General features: G+C 51.2%; 1 protein-coding gene across 7 annotated transcripts in view; it reads right to left on the bottom strand.

The window, feature by feature from the left end:
• RHBDF1 (rhomboid 5 homolog 1) overlaps positions 1–15,018 on the bottom strand; it is a 36,149-nt gene extending 21,131 nt beyond the window's left edge. For 2 of the 7 annotated variants that reach the window (XM_082772028.1, XM_082772029.1), the window contains exons 1-2: positions 10,310–10,402; positions 181–322 (exon numbers count right to left, since the gene is read on the bottom strand). In XM_082772028.1, coding sequence (XP_082628154.1) covers positions 181–322; positions 10,310–10,332 — 165 coding nt within the window. In that variant the 5' untranslated portion in view covers positions 10,333–10,402. Of the gene's footprint in view, positions 1–180; positions 323–4,610; positions 5,060–10,309; positions 10,403–11,591; positions 11,611–14,241; positions 14,355–14,746 lie in introns of those variants that run through there. The other 5 variants (XM_082772031.1, XM_082772033.1, XM_082772030.1 and 2 more) reach the window with 5 other exon arrangements.
• Between the last annotated feature and the right edge of the window lie 5,548 nt (positions 15,019–20,566).

Raw genomic sequence — 20,566 nt, 5'->3', positions numbered from 1 at the left:
ATACACTCTCATCCTCTCCATTCCTATCACCTTCAAGGGGGAGCTTACTACTGGTCATAAATTTACCCAACAACCTGTCATCACACAGCACCGCCTTTCTCTCAGCCAGGACTGCAGCAGGGCTCTGCACACCCCCACCACAACCCCACAGACCTTCGCTCCTGGCCCCGGTCTCTGTACCTGCACTGGCAGAGGCTCTTCTGGCACCGCCATGGGCACCGGCACCGGGATGTCCAGTTTCAACCATGGTGGCTTCTTCCGCTGCAAGCTGCTTGTGCTGTCATGCCGCACCTCCGACATTGTCCCACGTTTGTCTTCAAGCCTAGGAGAGGGGAAGAAATCACATTTGGGAAGGGGCCAGGCACATCCCTGACACAGTGCGTGTGGGGCCAAGCAGACTGCCCTCCTGCGGGCTGATTTACAGGCCCCAAGCCCCACAGCACACAACTTGCCAAGCGCCCTTGCCAAGTGCCTGGCAAGGGTGCAGAAATCCCAGCTGCTGTCAGCCCTGGTCAGCCAGGGCCAGACACTCGGAGCACGTTTCTGAGGCCCACAGGACCTCAAGCCAGGTGCTGGAGATCAGTCACAAATTTTAGACTCACTTCCCATTAAGATTTCCTGGGACTACCATGGAATCCAGATTCCACAAGAAACAGTCAGGAATTAAATCTTAATTAGCTCTGGATCCATTCCAACCAGCTAAGTAACTGCAGCCCAAAAAGCCACCGACGCCCCCTCCAAAACCAGCCTGTGACTCACACAGGCTCCCTTGCCCACCCAAAGGCAAGCACCACGATTTCCTTACTACCTGCTATTTAGCAATTAGCAAGTGCCCATACGTAACTGTTTCTAATCTCCTTTACATGTAATCATTTTCCAGAAACACACCACAGCACAGAGTGCACTACGCAAGTACATAGTGCCCATAGCAAGCACAGCATGAACGTTACAGAACTGGCATTAATTCTGAACTAAGAGTGGTTTTCGTACATAAAAAATAATGATATAGTATTTAAATAAAAACAACTGTGTTACAGAAACACTAAAGTAACCAGAGTGACTCATTGTCCTCTTGTCCACTATACTGTATCTCAAATTTCTCTGTCCTTAGAGGTTGCATGCAGTGAGACAAGGACTATGTGATTTCTTCAGGCTGTGAGAGTGCCTCCTTTGCTGCACATGCTAAAAATAAAAAATAGGAAAATTGATGAGGATTCAATCACAGATCTCCACAAGTGCTTGCCCATCAGAGCTATTCTGCAAGCCCCGATTCCTTCCTAGCACATACATGTAAAGCAATCACAAGCTAGCAGTGGGAAGCACGTCTCGAGCAGGACAACAGATCCAAGAGGATCCCTCCTTGTGTCATCCTAGAGCACAGATCCCACAGGAGACAAAAATCAGAGTGCCAGCCTCTTCCCCTCCCATAAAGAGCAGAGGGAACGAGAGTCCAGTTAACAGGACAGTACCAGTCCAGGCACACATGTTATGAAAGGGAGCAGAATGCTCTCTTTGGATTAAAGCTCAGCACTTTTACAGTGTTAAAACAGACAATTTGTTCTGAATTGACCATGAATCCAAGATGCAAGGCGGGAATTCTGAGTGGTCAAGCCCTGGGACAGGACCCAAGAGGCAGCAAGACCTCCATCCTTAGACACATCCAGCACTCAACCAAACGAGGCCCCAAGCAGCCAGAATTAGCCTTGTGCTGTGCAGCAAATGAACCGCACAGCCTGCAAAGGTCCCCTCCAAGCTAAATTAGGCTGTGGTTCTCAGAAATAGACGGCTTTTCCCAGCATTTTCACCATGCTCCCACAGCTCACCATAAGTGCTCTGAAAATGGAGCCACACAAACAGTGAGGCTTACCATTGCAGAAGGTACATGGCAGAGGGGGGAGCAGGTCAGCAGAAGGGAGCAGAGGGGGACCTGGATTGGGTTAGGAGAAGAGAATCTTGTCTAAAAGGAGGTGAAGACCAGCTGCTAGCTCGGTCACACAAGCTGGGCTGGCTGCCAGGAGCACCATGCTCAGCTGAGCTGGAACAATGGAAAGCAAGGACTCAGCTGTAGGTGGATGAAGGTTAGGTTTCAGCAAATACCACAGGCCCCCAAAAGTCTGGGAATTCACAATCTGGCCTGTACAGACATACCCTCTGCACATGCACCAGCACCCCATGTGCACAGATGCAGTGCCACGCAATAAAAGGTCACAATTCCTTCCTGTCCTCCATCCGTAGCTGCAGGGGTGCCTAAATGCACCTGTTCCAACTTCCTACAAGATGAGAACAGCAAGGGTATTGGGGGCTCCTGCCTGCTTGTCTTTACTTTTGAAGGAGATTTGGTTGAGTGCTGGACATCTCCAAGGCATGCTCACACGTGCCCCTTGCCCTGGCACAGTCTAATCCGTCACCTAAAAGAGTTAAACAGAAAGCAATCGCCCCAATATCAGGCAACAAAATTTGGCACAACACTCTCCTCATCTTCACAGAGGAGAGTCACATCCTGAGGTCCTCCATGCCATGCAGGAGCCCTCAGCAATAGCGACAGCATGGAAAGCTTGCAAAAAAAGTGACCCTAAGCAAAAGCAAAGCACTAGCCAGAGAGGCTCGAACATACTCTGCTTCAAGGGCTTAACACTGCACGGTCTGAAGGGTAAATCCACGATGAGACAGCTACGGGCTGGCACGAGGGAACGTGCAGGTGTGACCCCATCCCAGGCATGGCACCGGCACACAACAGGCACTTAAGTCAAATACGGTGAACGACATTCTGATGGAATTGGTGTTCAGTCCCCCTTCCTAAATTGCCACAGCAGGGACGTGCCAGCATCCTTCACCAGCTCAACTGCAACCCAGAAGCACTGGCATCTCCACATGCCACACACGAAGAAGAGTGTAATAACACCCGTTATTACACCCGGCCTTCACTCAAAGTGCTGCAGTTACTAACCTGGGGCTCAGCACTGCACTAAAAGCACTTCCTGAGTTTCACGCTACCCCCTTGATTATTTTTAAGGGGTTAGTGTTTCAGGATACTACATCCATGTACTCGTTCTGGCCAAGAGGCTTCATCTCAAAGTTGACTGCACTGACACATAATTCATGGTCACATGAATTTGCATGGTCACATATCCTCGAACAATCCCAATTTCTCAGTACTGTCCTAATCAGTGTTTTCAAGAGGCCACTGGCAGCAGCAGGACAGGAACGTACACAGCACAGCCACGCTATGTCAGGCCAAGCATCCAAGCATCTGCCTAAATCCGGTATCTCGTTACCAGCAGAGGATGCCTGGCAATCAGTAGAGGATCACTTGACAGTCGTATCTCCCAGGACAGAGTCATTGCATGTGCTATGAATAACTCAGGAACAACTTGTGCCAGAGCTGTCTTTGCATTTAATGGTTCTTTGCATCCATCCCCATATCCACCCAACGATTTCTTCTTCCAGAATTTATCCAACCCCTTTCTGAATCCGTGCAGTCTGTCAGTATTGCTAACTGCCTGTGGCACGGAGCTGGAAGACGTGCTGTGTGCCGAGCCACCCTCCAGTTTGTCTTTAAACCTGATGCTTCCTGTGTTCGCGCAGTGCCTTACAGTTCCTGGTCTAGACGAGTGAGCAGCTTTTCCCTGTCCCTCTTCTCCATGCCCATCGTGGCTGTACAGATCTCCTCCATGCTCTCCCTAGCATCTTCTCTTCCCCCATACACAGCAGGATTCTTGTCCAGGAGAGAAGCACAGGGGTTGTCTGAAGAGGCCAGGAAGAGGCAGAAGGGTCCCGTACCTCCTTGGGGTGCTCCCTGCAGCACCAGCACACAGTTCTGGTGTCACCATCTGCACTGCTCGGCCAGCTCTGCTCCCTCAGCATCATAGGACCAAGGAACTGGGCAGCACAAACTCTGTCCCAGCACACACGTTGAGCACACGGCATTTGCAAGCCCAGCTGCATGTTACAACTGTCGTGGCAGTATAGAGATGATTAATGAAGGCCATTTCAATTAAAAAGCAAACAAACAAAACCCTTCATGGCGCAGATACTCCAGTAAAGTTACCTTCAGTAGCACCTTGACAAAGCAAGGTCACAGCACCAGAATGAAAGCTAAATCCACCGCGCTGTGGCTCAGGCTAAGAAAGAGGGAGAGCACCTTAAATTCTGAACTTGGCACATGATCAAGAAAAGCTGCTTAGCAAATTCCTCTGACCCAAACAGAGAACAGGAAGCCCTGTGTGGAAAGTCTGAGTATGCTCCTAAAACTGAGGGGCATCTCAAATACATTCTTAGATCTGCACAATCGTTTCCAAGACAGAGCATCCTTCCCTTTCAACACGCAACCGAAGCTACCCCCCTAAAAGCCTGATTTTCTTCTTCTGAAATTTCCACCATTACCAGCATTTTCTTTTGTAATAAAGCCGTTGTTTTCCCCAAAAATTTGCATTCCAAATGCAAAAAAAGGAAAAAAAAACCGCTTCATCCAACCCTACCACACAAACAAGCCCTGTGTGCTTTTTCCCCCCACCACCACGGTGCTCCTCGGCAGCCCAGCGTGTGCGTGCTCTTACAGACACCCCCAGGAGGTAGCAGCCACTGGAGCTATTCCGCTGCCGTCTCCTCACCGTGTTCAGTCCCTGATGATCCTCCAGCTGCTTGCCTCCACTTTTCAAATCGCCGTCACTGCGACAGCTGCATTTGCCGTGCCTGCTGCGCAGAGCCCCCGGCAAGGGGTTTGTTCCGGCAACAATCCTGGCCGAGGCATGCTGGTGGGCTTCTGAGTGGAAACACAGCAAAGAGAACAGGATCCTAAATGTGTTCTGCAGCCAGCAGGAGCCAGGGGAGCCAGCAGGCTGCTGTCTGTGCCTCTGTCTGCAGGAGGATTTCTGCTGGCCCGGCTGGCCGGGAGAAGGCAGGAAATCCAAGGAGAAGAGGAGCAGCGGGGTTTCGGCCTCATGACTGCCAACAGCACCATCTAGCATGGATCAGACCCAACGAGTTACAAGTAATATCCCAAATACTGGGCACAAGCCAGACTTTAAAACAAGCCAGACGGAGGGGCTGAGGGCAGGCAGGGACGGGGAAGGCGGACCAGGCCTGTGTCCCTGCGCTCTCAGGGAAAGCTGCCAAGGGTGCAGCAATACTCAGGCTTCTGCCACGACCTCCATCCACCACATCCCGCCCTAAGGAACCACCTCCAAAACGGAACAAGGACATCAGCACTGCCCTGGCTGCACTCCTGCATGGGAATCTCCACTGCTTTCCCAGCCCTTGCTTGCTGAGCTCAAGGGAGATGCCATGAGGCTTTGCAGAGCTGCCGACAGCCCGGCAGAAGCTGGGATCAGGGCGAGCCGGGAACCTCTGGGCATGGGCCGGGCAGCAAGCCAGGAAAATACGCTGTCCTGCTCGCCCTGCCCCACAGAAAGCTGGCAAGCAGCAGGTCTGCTGTGCCCACACTGCACCCACACACCGCCTGCTGCCCTCTGCCACACGGGGCCATGCACCAGCTCCACGTGGGTGCCGGCACAGGCTGGTGCTGCCACAGCAAGCGGCAGGAGGTGACCAGCAGCCTGCCTTCTGCTGGCAAGCAAATCCACCTGCCAGCTGCCCAAAGAGCAGGCTCACTGCAGCGAGCCGCCTCGAGGTGTTTCAGCAGCACGGAGCTGGCCCTACCCAGAAGCAAATGACTTCTCGTTGATCTGACAGCCTCGAGAGGCTCAGACAATGCTGGATAAGCTGTGTGCAACCTGAGACAGGAAGGGTAGGACCTGCCTGTTCGGTGATAGCTCACCCTGATATCAGCTGAGCTGGAACAGCAAACCAGGGTCCTCCGCCTGGGCGAAACATCTCTCCTCCATCCCAGCCTGGCAGGTCAGTGCTGGGGAGCTTTTTTTATGTTCAAGCAGAACATGGAAAAAATGGTTCTGGGGTATAAGAAGCCTTCGTGCAGGCTCTGCCGGAATGGCTGAAGGGCTGCATTCACTTTGCGGAAAATTGCATTAAAAGGCACGGGATCTCCCTCCCTCCAGGGAGCGTACACCATCCCTACGTACTGGCACCCTCACAGCTCTGAAGAACAGCAGCTCTCTGCCTTTGGGGGTCAGAAAAACACTCAAGCTCATCCTGAGATGTTGTGGGGACAACTTAATACAACCTGAGAAACAACCGGAGACCGGAGCAGCTGTAGTCACGGGACGAGGAGCAAAGGACAATGCACACAGATGTTAAACCTAGAGAGGCAGGGAGAGGCCAACCCATCCCACCCCAGACAGGTCAGGGCTTTATCCAGAGGCAACAGCAAAAGAGCTCTTTTCAACCAGTGCTTGGAGAAGAGCTACAGCAGAAGCTACGTGCTTGAGCAGGTGGCTCCAAAACCACCTGCAAGCAGATCATGGAAAAACAGAACGTGAGGACTACCGCAAGGTCTCTGAGGCAAGAACCAGCCACGGCAGGGTGAACACAGAAGCTACACGGAAGGTTTTTGACTTCTGTGGCCACCCAAGCAACCAAGCCATCATCAAGGGGCTTCATCGTGAGCCATTTATTTAATTTGCTGAGAAGTGCCAGTGGAAACTTCCTGTCTTGGAAGAGGTCAAGCAGACCCCTATGGCAGGAAATAGGAAGCTACATTAGGGAAAATAAATAAATAAACAGAAGTTTACACAAGGCCCTGAGGGAAGAAACTGGCATGTGAGAGGCACACAGTGCAAAGCCTCACCTGGCACCCACTGATCTTGGAGAAGGTTCAGCTCCACACAGAGACAGAGGGGTTTAAGTGCAGGTAATAAAAACGCCTGACAGTGATGTCTGAATGTATGTGAGCCCACCACATGATCAGGAAAGCAGACCAGAGGTCCTTTTGTGCAACTGATTTCCCTAATTTTCAGGAAAAAAAATAATGTGGGTCATGATGGAAACCAACTAAAAACAAGCTCCCGTGGGAACAGGAGCATGACAAGCTTTCAAAGCAGCCCTGCATGGGATATGAGGGGCATCCAGGTCTGGTGGCCTCATATTGAAGAGAGAAGAAAAACAGAGCTCAAAAAACTTTTCTGATTCCTGTTAGCCCCTGGATCTGCAGCTAAACTCCTCCAAGAACAGGTTTAAAGATGACCCCAACTGCAACCTGCAAACACTCACAGGCAACAGACTCTGATCTTCCAGGTCCTTTTGTTCCAGCAGACGAAAGGCAGAGCAGGAGTCAGCACACAGAAGTTACCGCTTCCAATTCAAGCTGCAAAGACGTCACAGCCACTTGTAAGAGATGCAAGGCAGGAGAAGCAGCAGTGCCCCCATCTGCCACGCTGCCCCCTTCTCGTGCTGGCACAACCATCCCCACAGCTGTGGGGTGACCTGCACTGGGATCCAACCCGCGTTAGCTCAGCAATGAAAACAGTTTGTTCCAGCCCCAGCTCCTTCCCCAGCCCAAAATCACCACATGGCTCCACAAACACTTGTGCCAGCACAGGGAGAGAAGAGGCAGGAACAACAAGAGCAGCTGGAGCCAGATGACAGAAATGCTTCTCGAGGCAGTACAGTTCCATGCAATTATGAAAACGTGGCCAAAACCTCACAGTTGTAGCACTGTGGGCAGCTTAAAATTATCACAAGGCAGGTGGTGCGTTCTGCATCTCTTGAAGCTTTAATTATTTCCTGAACTCTGCCCTGAGTGCAGGTGTTGAGTGCGGCAGGAATGAAGTACTGCTCCTTCATCAGAGGCAGAGTGAATTTTTGCCGGAGCTGCTGAATGGGAAACCAACTCCACAGAAGTGTGAAGCTGCAGGGAGCTGACAGCCAAGCCTCACACACGGGTAGTTTCTGCAAAAAGGTTTCCAAGGGGCCAGCTTTCCCTGCTAGCCTAAGGCCTGCAGCCCTAACACAGGGAACCGAGCCCCACAGACTGGGCAGAGGCGCTGCCTTTTCCATCTCCTAGAGCTCCCAGCTGACAGAAGGGTGTTTGCAGCACCACCCAGAGCCCAGACAGGGCCCAGACCAGGAGCTACGAGCATCCAGCTCCATCTCCTAGAGTAAATCTACAGAGCTATCGACAACCTACCTAGAAACCAGCAAGGGGAACGGCCTGAGCATAAAACATCACCAGCAAAGAGGGGGGAGCAGCAGGAAGCTTTCTGGAGTACTTTGGTGTCTTCATCCTGTTTGTGTTTCCCTGTGCACACACCCTGCAGCTCCACACAGAGCGCCAGCCTGGTGCCCTGTGTGACAGCCACATTTACAGCTGCTGCATCCCAGGGCTCTGGTCGCAGCACACCACTTGTAGGCTGCGTCAGGGCACGGACTGATGACGGTACCTGCTCGTAGCTCCAGTGACAGTGCATCAAGCACAGAGGATGAGAAGCCGGCACCAAGCAATGCTTCCATTCCTTAGGGAAGCTGGGAGAGTCGTTCTCAGAAGGAGCTGGCTTTTCCCTCGGACCAGCAGCAGCCACCAGCCAGCTGATGCATCTCAGCACGCTCACACAGGAAGCTGGGATACTGCTGCTGGTCCAGTGCCGCAGTGAACGCAGCCAGACTGGATAACAACTATAATCACATTAACAACTCAAATATTAACAAATCCAGTTATAAACAGCAGACTGCCAACAGTGGAAGTGTATCCAGAAGAAGGCTCATCTGCACAAGCCTAGTTCTTGCACCCTTTTCAAAGGTGCCAGAGCCGAGACAGCAGCACTCTGTGGTCTGGGGTCCCCAGCAGCATCAAGGCAGTCGCCGGGGTCTACATTCTTCAGCGCCACTGGAGCTCCTCGCTAACAAAGAAGCAGGAAAGAGTGATCACAGCAACTATTTTAGTACACGTTCAACCCACTGCAAAAATTCAGCAGGACTCCAGAAGGGATTGTACTGGTTTTCGTTACCAGTAAAATGGGCGCACTGTAAATACTGCCTGATCCACGAGTACCACGGACACGGCCGTCACCTCAAGTATGCAGTAAGGTAAGATTCAAAAAAGGTTTTGATAGTACAGGCACAATCCCGTGTTATAACACAGAAGAAAACAACAAAATCCTAACACTGTATTTTAACAAAGGTTTTGTTTTTTGTTGAAATTCTGCATTTGTAACTGTTTTTTCCTATCAGCTCACGTATTTGTCACACGTACTGCAATTCAGGACACAGGAAGCTAAGAAAAAGGCACCAGTTTGACTCTCAAGGCAGCAGAGAATGCTGGCTCCGGTTACTTTTGGAATAGCTGCTGCCCATGCATTCACCTTAGTATTAAAAGCAGCTAAGTATCACTATTTGTTGTGCTAAAGAAGAATGCCTCACTGGCAAATGAGATCAAAACTGCCACAGATGACAACATTTCCTATGGAAAGTTACATAAAAGCACACTGAATAGCAATCTAAAAAAAAAATCTTAAAGGAAATAACAAACACTAAAGCCACCAGAAGACATTCTCTATTCAGAAGGGATGGAAGCAGCAGCATCTGAGCCATGCAGGCCAGCTTTCTGCACGCCCCTTTGAAATTCACAGCATCTTAACACAGCTTCACACACCTGCTTTCTCCAAGGTGACCGTGGTTCTGTTCCCCCAGATACAAGTTAGAGTAAGCCTGCATGCACCAGCAATGCCAAAAGCAATGAAGCCCAACGGAGATGATTCAAAATATACGCATACACACACATTTGAACAGCTAAGGATGCAGAGCAGAGCTGGTTCAGCTAGACCTGCTCTTGTTAAGCATTAGGTGATCTAGCCCGGGACAAGACCTGTGGATAGCCCTTGACACAGGCGAGCTAGCCTGCCCCTCTGCTGCTCCAGTTTCTGCTCTGGCTGGTGCTCGACAGCTCGCCACCACCTTCTCTTGCCTTGCCTCACGGGGAAGCAGTTGCAGGCAGAGCTCGCCCTGCTCTGCAGGTGTGTGCGCTCACGTATACAGTCATGTGTGCCCAATGCGCTAAGTCATTTATAATGCAAATAATCAAAACTCTAACCTTGTTTTAGGGGGGAAAAAAAGTGAAATGTATTTTTTAAATCCAATTTATGAACTGAGCAAATGGCATGTTCTCTCTCACTGCTCCCTCTGAATTTACAGTCCCACAGCAGACAGAGAAAGGGCAGGCACGCTCACACCTTTTGGCAACGCAAATCCTAGACAGCTGGCTTCTGTGGTTGACTTTAAAGTAGTGATCTCTGAATTCAAGAGACAGAGAAACGTACCTTCCATCTGCCGATTGCTACAGGGCAGTAACACCTGAAACATGGAAGCTGTATTCATGCACCCCAGACATCTGAGTCCTCCAGATCTTACAAACCAACCTGTTACAACTTTCATGAAGTTAAAGCCCAGCAAAGCACCAGACCTGCAGAACTGTAAAAGCAGCATCCTGCGCAGCTTCAGGATGATCTCATACAGATTGTTCCTTTTAAAAGAAAAGCCTTCAAAGCAGGGATTGCTACTGACCAGCAGAGCAAGCGGCTGTCCCTCTCTCAGCAGAGTGGAAACAGGAAGGGGAGGAGGCAGCAAAGGTATATTATCCAGAAAAGGCAAGATCAGACATGTCTTCGTATCTCTTCTCCCCCGGGAAGCCTTTTGCAACACACTTCTTAGATCATTGAGAAGAAATTAAATTTCCGGTAACAATCACTGTGTTTTAGAGATGCTCTGATTACTCAGGCACAGTCTGCTCGTTGCTGAAGGCTCCAGTCCCTTTGGGAACGTACCCGCTGCCCGGGTTTGTATTGCAATAGTTCTAACAATTTGACAGCGTGCACTAGACACTCTCCATTGTGCTCCAAACAAATGGCGCACCCACATCATTGAAAAGCAAGCCCAAAGGAAATTTCAGCATGCACAAGCCTCACGTCAAGCTGGCATTTACCGTCTCTGCAGCAGAGCATACAACCAATGAACTTGCCCTACGCAGCTTAGAGACTCAACAGTTAAGGTTAACATGAAACAAACTCTCCGCCTTCATCAGGCAGCAAAGAGCCACTGTTTGTTATTCAGAAGGATTTGACCAGAGTTTGGATGATGTGCTTGAAAACTCAGCTACTGATTTGCTCCTTGTGGCATCATCCCAACACTCATTAAAAAAAAAAAAAAAAAAAAAAAAAAAACCACTTCCTCATTCCTACAGCAGCACTGACTGAAACAGCAAGTATCAGAGACTGTGATCTCAAGTGGGCTTCAACTAGTCCTGGAGAACTGTTAAAGAAGCAGGACCAAAACCAGAGCAGGCGGTTGGAAACCCCTGAAGCTCAGCTACCACGGACACAACCATGCACGGCCTCGGCATGAACATGACTACCACTGCTCCACATCAATGCCACAATCCAGCCTCTCTCTCTCTGAGAGCTGCCCCAGACCTACCAATGGCACCGTGCAGCCTGCCTGGAAGGAGAGGTTTGGCAGTCAAGCCTTGCCCTCCCCTTGTGTGCTCACACGAGGATCATCCCTTCCTAAATATTTGTTTGCATGGTGGGTGCTGACCTCAGAGGGGAGTTACCGGACACGAACAGAGCGAGCAGGTCACGATCTCCATTCAGTTCAACTGGTTCATCTGCTAGTTCTGAACAAGGCAACAAACAAACAATCAAATAAAAAAAATATATATAGCCACAGCTGGGGAGATGATAACCCACCTGACAGTGGACATTTTCTCCTCCTGTGAAAAAAGCGACCATCTTCATTTTACCTTCCAGGAGAACGGGGACATTTTACCTATCACCCAAACACAAAGGTTCCCACTAAACTCAGGTTACAGCCCCACAGTGCAGTCTGTACCTAGAGAGGCTGTCACGCTCTCAGCAGAGGATGCAACACAGCTCTGTGTGCTGGCAGGCACTGCGTACATTCCATGGGTTTCCTAAACCTACAACAAGTACATATCCAGTAGCAGGGAGGCAACCTTACAATAACAGTGCCAGATCTGCACAGTTCCTGTCTGCTTCATTCCAGCTAGTGATGACGGAGTTAGACATAGGGCCTAGCATCTCTTCAGCTGAAACAAAAGGAAACTAATCCACATCTGAGCTCAGAAAAAAAATATGAAGGAACCCATCCTCATGTTTTAAGTATTCACTGGAACGGGTCATCCATTGGTGACAGACAGGTGGCTGCAGGAACAGGAATTAACAGAAGCGTTGTGTTGGGTCACATTTAATGCTGGAAGCTCTGAGAAGGGTGCATGGTGTCCATGGGATGCCAAAGCCTCCATAGATAACTAAGGAAGAAAGGCAGAAGCCACAAGGGAAGGATATTATCAGAGACTGCTCTGCCAGATAACAGCTCTTGAGATGCAGATAGAGAAATGTCAGATGTTCAGCTCACGGCCAATCCCACTCGGCAGGCAACATCCCCAGCTGCACAGTGGGTGTTCTGCCAACCTCCTCCCTGGATGCACTGAATGGAAAACAACTCGGGACTCGTGTTCACGTTGCCCATCTCAGACCTTCAGCACTAACCAGGCTGCGCATTCACACTGCAGAAAGATCTGATACACTGAATGGAATCAAACCTTTACTAATTATATCTGAGCATGTGGGCCCTGTGCCCAAAATAAACTGTCCTGTCATGCTACACTCAGCAGACCCTGCCTCTTTCAAGGCAACATGCTGGGACTTGCTGGCTACTCTCTGGGGCTGGATTCCAGAGGAACAAGACCAATGATCCCAAAAGGAATTCCTACTCCTGCCGTGCAGCCTCACTCTGCTGCAGGACTGCTGAAGACCCCCACTAAACCAAACCCGCTGTCCCCAAATCCTGCAACAAGGCACCAGCCCCTCTGGCCGCGGCCAGGTGCCGAGGCCAGGAGCTCTCGGTGAGGGCCAGGCCGGGGCCTACCCTGCACAGAGCCAGAGCAAGACGTTCCTCAGCCCTGGGCCAGCCCACGGCTTTCCCCAGAACCTGAAAAGCCAGTCTGTAGGCAGGTCTCTTGCAAATGTATTGCTTAAAAAAAAAAAAAAAAAAAGGCCTGTCATGGGAAGTCCCAGAGCAGAACTAGTTTTGTGGGAGTTGCTTTTACACCACACGGCTTTAACCTCCTTTCATGGGAACCCGCTGAAGCGGGCACAGCGCTGCTGACACACGACCACACAGGAGAGCTGCTGCCGCCCTGGGGACTCATGACCAAGGAGCACAGAGCTGGTGTCCAAGCTTGCTGCTCCATTCCAAGCCCAAAATCCCCCTCGGGAGGATGGCCGGGCCCCAGCTCAAGGACAGCGGAGACCTAGGTCAACAGCGGAAGCACTGTGGTAGCCATGAGGACCTACAGATGGAGCAGCAGGAGGGAGAGGCAATGGCTGTCACTAGGCTGACAGGCTGGAGAGGGGAAAGAAAAAAAAAAAAAAAAAAAAAGAGCAGATGGTTTCAAGCATACAAGGCCGTTCTGAAAGTCCTTTTAACAATTAAAACATGAAGGAGGCACCTAAGAGCCCATTTGGTTCTTCCAACTATCTCAACGGATCTAGCACTACTTATCACCTCTTGCAAACACGGCATGGCTGAGATAGAAGAGCTGGAAAACAACCTAATTCCACACACTGGAGTGCAGACCAAATTCTCCCAAGGCTCTGCTCCCCAGCTTGTCCCAAGTGGGCCCTTTTAACCCCCTTTATGGCACAAGAGGAGCTACTTGTCTTTGTATCAGCATCACTGCCGTTAAATCATCGTGTGCCTTCTTCATCCCATGTTTCATCCAGAAGCGCCTTCAGTTCCCTTCCTTCAGTGTTTGCTGCCTTGTCCCTTCCCGTTACGTATAGCCTTTTTCCTTCACTGCAGAACGCACAGCTTTCTTCCCAAAGGAAACCAGCAGCCATAGGGACAAAAACAGGAAGAAAAGAAACAGCTTCCTGCTTGTTCCCAGACCCAGGCATCACCAACCAACACTGCACACTGCACCGCGAGGCCAACCTGCAAGAGAACCGCAGCCACAACCAGGTGCTGCACAAGGAAAACCCCACGGCCAGGCAGAAGTCATCTGTGCCGCCACTCACTCACCTCTCGCATCGCGTGAAAGAAAAGCACAAGTCAAAATACACGCAAGGAGCCCTCCAACAGCAGCAGCTACGTGTGTGTGTGTGTGTGCTACGAGGAGGGAAAGGACCGGTCACTTTCTTAGCAGCCCAACAGGATGCAGCACTGAGGGTGCAATCCTGCAGAAGTTTTCACAGACTTATGGAATATCTGAGTTTGAGCCAGAATCGCCTTGGGCTGCTGCAGTTCCCCCACTTCAGGCCAGCAGTGCACAGTGTGAAAAGTCAGCTCAGGGGCTGGATCCAGAGGAAAACTCACCTTTACCTGTAAGGATTATGATCCCCTGCAAGGTGGCTGCCAAACCGCCAGCATAAGCGGACAACCGGGTGGCAACGTGTGGCGAGGGGCAGCTGGAAGGGCCTGGAGCTCCAGCGTGGCCCCGGGTCAGCTTCAAGCCGGCCACGAACCAGCCCCCATCCCTGCAGCCCCCAGCTCCGGGGTCAGCGGGGGTCCCACCGCCACCCCTCCGAGGCAGGACCCGCTCCGGGCTTCCCCGCTGCGGGACACCGGCTCTGCCCCACGCCGCACCCGGGGACTAGGACCTGTCACCCACCTGCGGCCCCGGGACACCCACCCACCCCTCGCAGCCCGGGGCCGCCAGCAGGGGGCTGCCGAGCCGCGGCGGGGCCGCGCTGCGGGACGGAGCCCGCACCTCACGTGCGCGCCGGGGCAGCAGGGTCCCCCCCCCCCCCAAAAAAAAAACACAACAAAACAACAAAACCCTTCGCTCTGCTCTGCTCTGCCCACCCGCACCCGCACTCACCGGGCAGGCGGCGACGAGCGCAGCGGCGGGGCGCTCAGCACCGAGCCGCCGGACTCCGGGCTTCAGGGACCGCCGCCGCCGCCACCGAGCTCGGCCCGGGCAGGGCTCGGAGACTCCTCCCCCGTGCCAGGGGCCGGCCGGCCGGGCACGCCATTCACAGCCGCGCCATGCAAATGGCCGCTGGGCTCCGCGCCGGCTCCGGCGGCGACCGCCCCGCCGGGGAGCTGCGAGCGCCCGGGGCCGCGGGGCTCATCCCGCAGCGCCGCCGCCGCCGCCGCCTGAGTCACGGCCCAGGAATGCGCCGCGCCGGGCGGAAGCGGCCGGCCCCGGGCCCCCGCCCCAGGCCGCCCCCTTCGCCGGTGGAGGCCTCCCCCTTCGCCCGCCGTGCCCTGCTCTGCCCCGGGTTGCCTGGGGACTGGTGGTCCCGTCAGCGCCAAGCTGCTGGGTCGCGCCCCCGGGGGTGCCTGGGGAGCCCCGAAGCTGGGAGTCGTGTGCCCCAACCCCCCCAGTATTCCCGTGTTTCCCATCCAGTTCCTCACAGCTTCTCCTCCAGGCACGTGGTGAGGGCATCAGCCCTTCCCTCCGCTGCTGCTTTCCTCCCGGCCTCAACGTTTCCCCCTTCTGGATGGCGTACGGCCATCCCCGTGGCTCAGCACTCCTCGCCTTTGTCCTGGGAGCGCTGCCCAAACTTTCTCCCTCTGGCCCTGCGGTCAGCCTGTACTGATGTCCTGCTCGTGCTCAGGTTCGCTACAGCCCCAGTGGACGCTTCATGCAGTAGAGCCCGCATCGTGCACATCCACCTTCAGCTGCACCCAAACCCGCAGCTGTGCACTTCTTAAATTTCAGCAATAACCAGGGGACGGGGGAGTGCTCCTTGCCTTCTTGCTGCGCCTTCCAGGCCGACCTGCACGTGACGGGGTTGGAGAGGAGTGGGGTGGCTGCGGGTGCAGCGTGCGGCTCAGCTGGTGAGCACATCTAGGTCGGTCCCAGCTTGTCCTTGGCAAGGTGGAGACCAAATGGCACGCATAACCCTGCTCCGTCCACAAAGCTCCATGAAGCTTAACAGACAAATTATTTTCAGATGTTTCTACCGCATAAACAAGGAAAAGAAGAGTCCAGTAACATGAGAGAGAAGGGATGAACTTGCAGGCCCTTCAGCACCTCCCAGAAGGAATGCACTGGAGCCAGCGTGATTCTGACCCACCCCTGCTCGTTCTCAGCCTCCTTCCAACAGTTGTGTGCGTTTTGCAAGAAAAATAAAGTTCTTACACTGAAACATGATTTATTGCTCCCACAGACAGCGCTCCTCACTCCATCCCACACGCTCAGAGAATCCCTCAAGGCCTGCGGGGTGGGATTGCCTTAGGCAACTGCAGGCATCTGTACTTATTTGGGTAAACTCTACCCTCTTGGTCAAGAATATGCTCTCCTTGCTCCCACTGCCAACCAGGGTGTTCCTCTTTCAGCGCACTGAGTCGTATCAGCCTAAAATACATTGAAAAAGGTGACTTAATGCCAGCTTCTGACAGCAACGTCCAGCCTGTGATCGTGACATGAGACATGTCCATAGGATGTGCAGGCACTGGCACAGGCTCCCCAGGGCAGCGGTCACGGCACCGAGCCTGCTGGAGTTTGAGAAGCATTTTGGACAACACTCTCAGACACATGGTTTGTTTTTTGGGTGGTCCTGTGTGGATCCGAGGGTTGGACTCGATCCTTGTGGGTCCTTGTGGGATATTCCATGATTCTATGATAGGAGCCCTGCTGAGGGGGAGTGGCGGGGGTAGTAGATATGGGTCAGAAGGCCAGCAATGTGGCTCATGACCTCTTTTCTTTGCAAGCTCTCAAAGATTTCATCCCACAGAAATGTAGAAAGTGACTCGGTCAGGTGCTAGCTGCCAAACAACCTCCGTCTCCGTCTGCAGCATTGCCAAATGGGAATCCCCAGGTAGCTCATTGGCCGGGGTGTGAGGCAGAGTCTCCACCAAGATGCTCTTGAGCCCAAGCTGGTGTACTGCTGCCTTTTGGAACTGATGGGACTTATGTAGACTGTGAAAGGGGGGAATAGAGCCAAGCACCAGCCACCAGTCCTGGTCCCGAGCCAGTCATACTGAAGGTCTGGGGAGCACATTGCTCTAAGAGAGAGAAGTCCTTGAGAGACACCAGGCAGAGGACTCAGATGGAGAAGGAGGTATTTTCATCTCTGCTCACTGAATGTTGCTCCCCAGGAAGGTCTTAGGAAATTCCCCTCCAAACCTGGCATCTGTTCTCAGCAGGGGTTGGCCCCGAGCTGCAGTCCTGTTCTCCACCCCTCTCCATCTGGTGACCAGCCAGCCACTGCTAGGGTGGGTTCCTCTGTGTTTAGACTGGGATACCAGCTGTTTGCTTCCAGTGGTGTCTCACACGGGTGTCATCACTCAGGGTCAATGTGAGCCTAATTCTGGTCATAGCCACCTCAACCAGAAGAGCTTCCCAGATGCAAACACACTTCTCAGAGGACAAAAACCTCTTTGGTTTCACTGTTTGGAAGAAAAGGATTTCTGAAAATAAAGAGGAGCCTCTGATCTTTTTCTGAAAAAGTAAATACTCAGCCCAGGTCTCACCTAGCAAAGGGGGAAAACTGAAGAATATTTGCCTTGCTCAGTGTCCAAAGGGGAGGAATGTTATGGGCGGGAATTGCAGGGAGCACTTCTGTTCAAAATATGGCCTCTGAGAAGCAGCTGAAGGCCAGTTATCTTCTGCTGCTTGTTACGTTTAACGGGAACATGTGATTACATCAAATTGCCTCATTCTTCTCTGCTGGAAGCTGGAGTTTCCTCCCTTCTGCTTGAAATCCACGAGAAACTGTGATCCTACCACAAGACGCGGTCAAGACCCAGTGCAATAGATGCCCACCGCTGTGAAGTACAGAAGTTTTACTGCCGCAGCTCACTCTCACTGCTCCCTCTGAGCTGGGCAAGCTGCACGCTTGGGGGTCTGCACCAGCCAGAAGTGTGGGCAGCACAGAATGGCCTGTGGGTAGTTCAGTGCTCCTTCGGTGCCTCATCTTCCTCAGCACCCCACGCTTCTCCCTCCTGTGCACACGTTTGTATGCAGTGCTCATTGGAACACTTATCCTGTGTAATCAGGCATCAAATCTGCCAGCACTGACAGTCTTAAGAGCCTTAGCTGTCCAGCTAGGAGGCATTAGCGCAGCCTGCCTCAGGAATGCAAAACACAAAAGCCAAGTTTCCTTCGATTCTGTGCCAACAAAGTGGTCCTTTCCTTCCCTGCCTCCCAGCACTGGTCCCGCAGTCCTGGCCTGTCCCACCTGCTCCAGTCACAGACTCCAGTCACGCCGAGAACCTGGGTGCTGATTTTTACCAGCTTTTTGATGCAGCTGTAAAACAGCATTTTTGTGTTGTCCAACATAAGTTTCAGGTGGGTGCATGGGCTGGTTGGACATGCCACATTGTCTAGTCCCAACACAAAAGTCATGGCCCCTCTTTTGTTTGGCACAGCACAATGCTCTGAGCCAGCACAGCCCCTTTTCCTTCACCTTCTTTCAGCTTGCATGCATTGCCTTACAGTTATGTGAGGACAGCTGGGACACACCAGGAGCACAGAGATCTATTTTTATCTGTATTGCTTGTAATCTAGACAGATGGTTTGTTTTTGACCTGCTTTGTTCATGGTTTAGGCCAAAAAAGTGTCCTAGTATACAGCAAGCACAGCTGAGAGCATCGGATTGCAGCCTTCACAGGGAAAACAGAGCTTCCCTTGCCTCCTGGCAATGGACTGGCTTTGCAACAAAAAGTTTTAAAATCTATATATACAGATATGATACACACAGATATATGTTTCATATGAAAGGAATAAAAACGTCATGGGAGAAGTAAGATGCCCCCCCCACAATATCTGTTATATAGCATGAAAGACTCTTACAATTTCCAAATCCACTGTTGGCAAGAGACTAAATAATATTGCTTCAGAATTTCAAAACTAGACAGATTTATCTCCAAGGGGCACACAAGGGCTCTCATAAAGCAGTCAAATATGGAGCATTCTTGAGCCTGTGATCAAACCTTGCTATCAGAGTGCAGGAACATAAGAGTCCAAATTCAAATTGCACAAATTACCTTTTAGCTGGTGATTTGTAATTCTGGAGTGCCCTAGATTTTAAATGGTGACTTTCATGTATGAAGGCAATATAATGTTGAGGGGAGAGCTATTGGTGTCCTGTTTCTGAAGGACAAGAGCAGGAAGCTCAGTCTGGTGGAAAGCAGACAAGGGGAAAAGGCACGATCTGAATGCAGAAAGTGTTCCTACAGAGAGTGTTTTTTGAGAGCTGGATCATCACCAGCTTGAGCACTGACATCAGTAGTCTGGCAAGGGCCAAAAGGTGGAGATACATCTAGAAGGTATACAAAGGACTGCTTTGGAGAACGGCTCCTGCCGTGCACATTAACAACTTTCTATCCAGGAACAAATGACAGGGACTCCTTGCAGATTTGCAATAATGCAAATCTGAGGAGAAAATGTGATGAAAAAACACTCATGGGCTGAGATAATGACAGGGAGATCACTCACTAATTACCACCACAGACAAAACAGACTTAGATTTGGAGATCAATATAATTAATTGCCTATTGATAACAGAATCACAGAATCACAGAATTTCTAGGTTGGAATCAAGAAAGATCAAGATCATCGAGTCCAACCTCTGGTCTAACACTAACAGTCCCCACTAAACCTAGAGCAGTGAGAACTAAAAGCAAACTAAGACCACTTTCCTCCCATCAACCCTCTTTTACCTCCTCCCACCGAGCAGCGCAGAGGAATGGGGCATGAGGGCTGCAGTCAGTCCCTAAAGCTTCGTCCCTGCTGCTCCCTCACGGCCACTCTCTGCCCTTGCTCCACGTGGGGTCCCTCCCATGGGATGCCATCCTTCCCAAACTGATCCCATGGGGGTTGCCCACAGACAGCAGCTCTTCAAGAACTGCTCCAGATAAATGTCCGTACCACAAGGTCCATCCATCAGGAGCAAACTGCTCCAGCATGGGGCCCCCATGGGCAGCAGCTCCTGAGCATCATGAAAAGGGACTCAAACACAGCAATCACCACATCTCTCAACTTTCCAAATTAAAAAAGGGAAATTAATTTAAAGAGAGACAGAGATTTCCAATTCAGTTACTTATAAATAACCTGAAAGAAATCATAAAAGAGGTGAGGAATTTTGTTTGGTCTGTTAGAAATAAGCTACTTTTTTTTTTTTTTTTTAAGAAAGAACAATGATATGCTATCTTCCTGCAAAAATATGAACTCAGTAATTGGAGAATAAATTAATTTGTTTACTGACAACAGTCTTATAAAGAACTTGCTCAACTAAAATGATAGGGCTTTGTGTAAACCCAATAAATCTTTAAAGAAATCTTGACAAATAGTTTTGGCATAAGCAACTTAGAGACAAAATAAAAGGCTGGAATTTCAAAGTAAAATCTGGTCTCCCTGTTTCATTAGCATAGTTTGGATCCACCCTCCATCAACAAATAAATTAACCCTGTCAATGTTTAGCAAGAAATGCTGTAGTTATATTTAAGGAACAATAATATTTAAAATAAATACTATTTCAAACCATCTTATTTCATGGGATTTGGTCTAAACTATTGCCCCTGTGCTTCCCAGCCAGTGAGAAAAGGTACAACTGGAAAGGTAGCTCCCTTTCCTTGTCTGTCACTGCTTTATTGCTTTGGTCCTTCTGTGCTAATCCTCATTTTTTAGGATGCAACAGGAGCTAATGAGAAGGAGGGGGTTACCAGCCTCCAAAGCTGCCGTTTCTCC

Source organism: Aythya marila (assembly GCF_965140915.1).
Source record: "Aythya marila genome assembly, chromosome: 15".
NCBI classification, from domain to species: Eukaryota; Metazoa; Chordata; class Aves; order Anseriformes; family Anatidae; genus Aythya; species Aythya marila.
The sequence above is the reverse complement of the archived record's forward strand: the minus strand, read 5'-3'. Positions and strand labels throughout refer to the sequence as shown.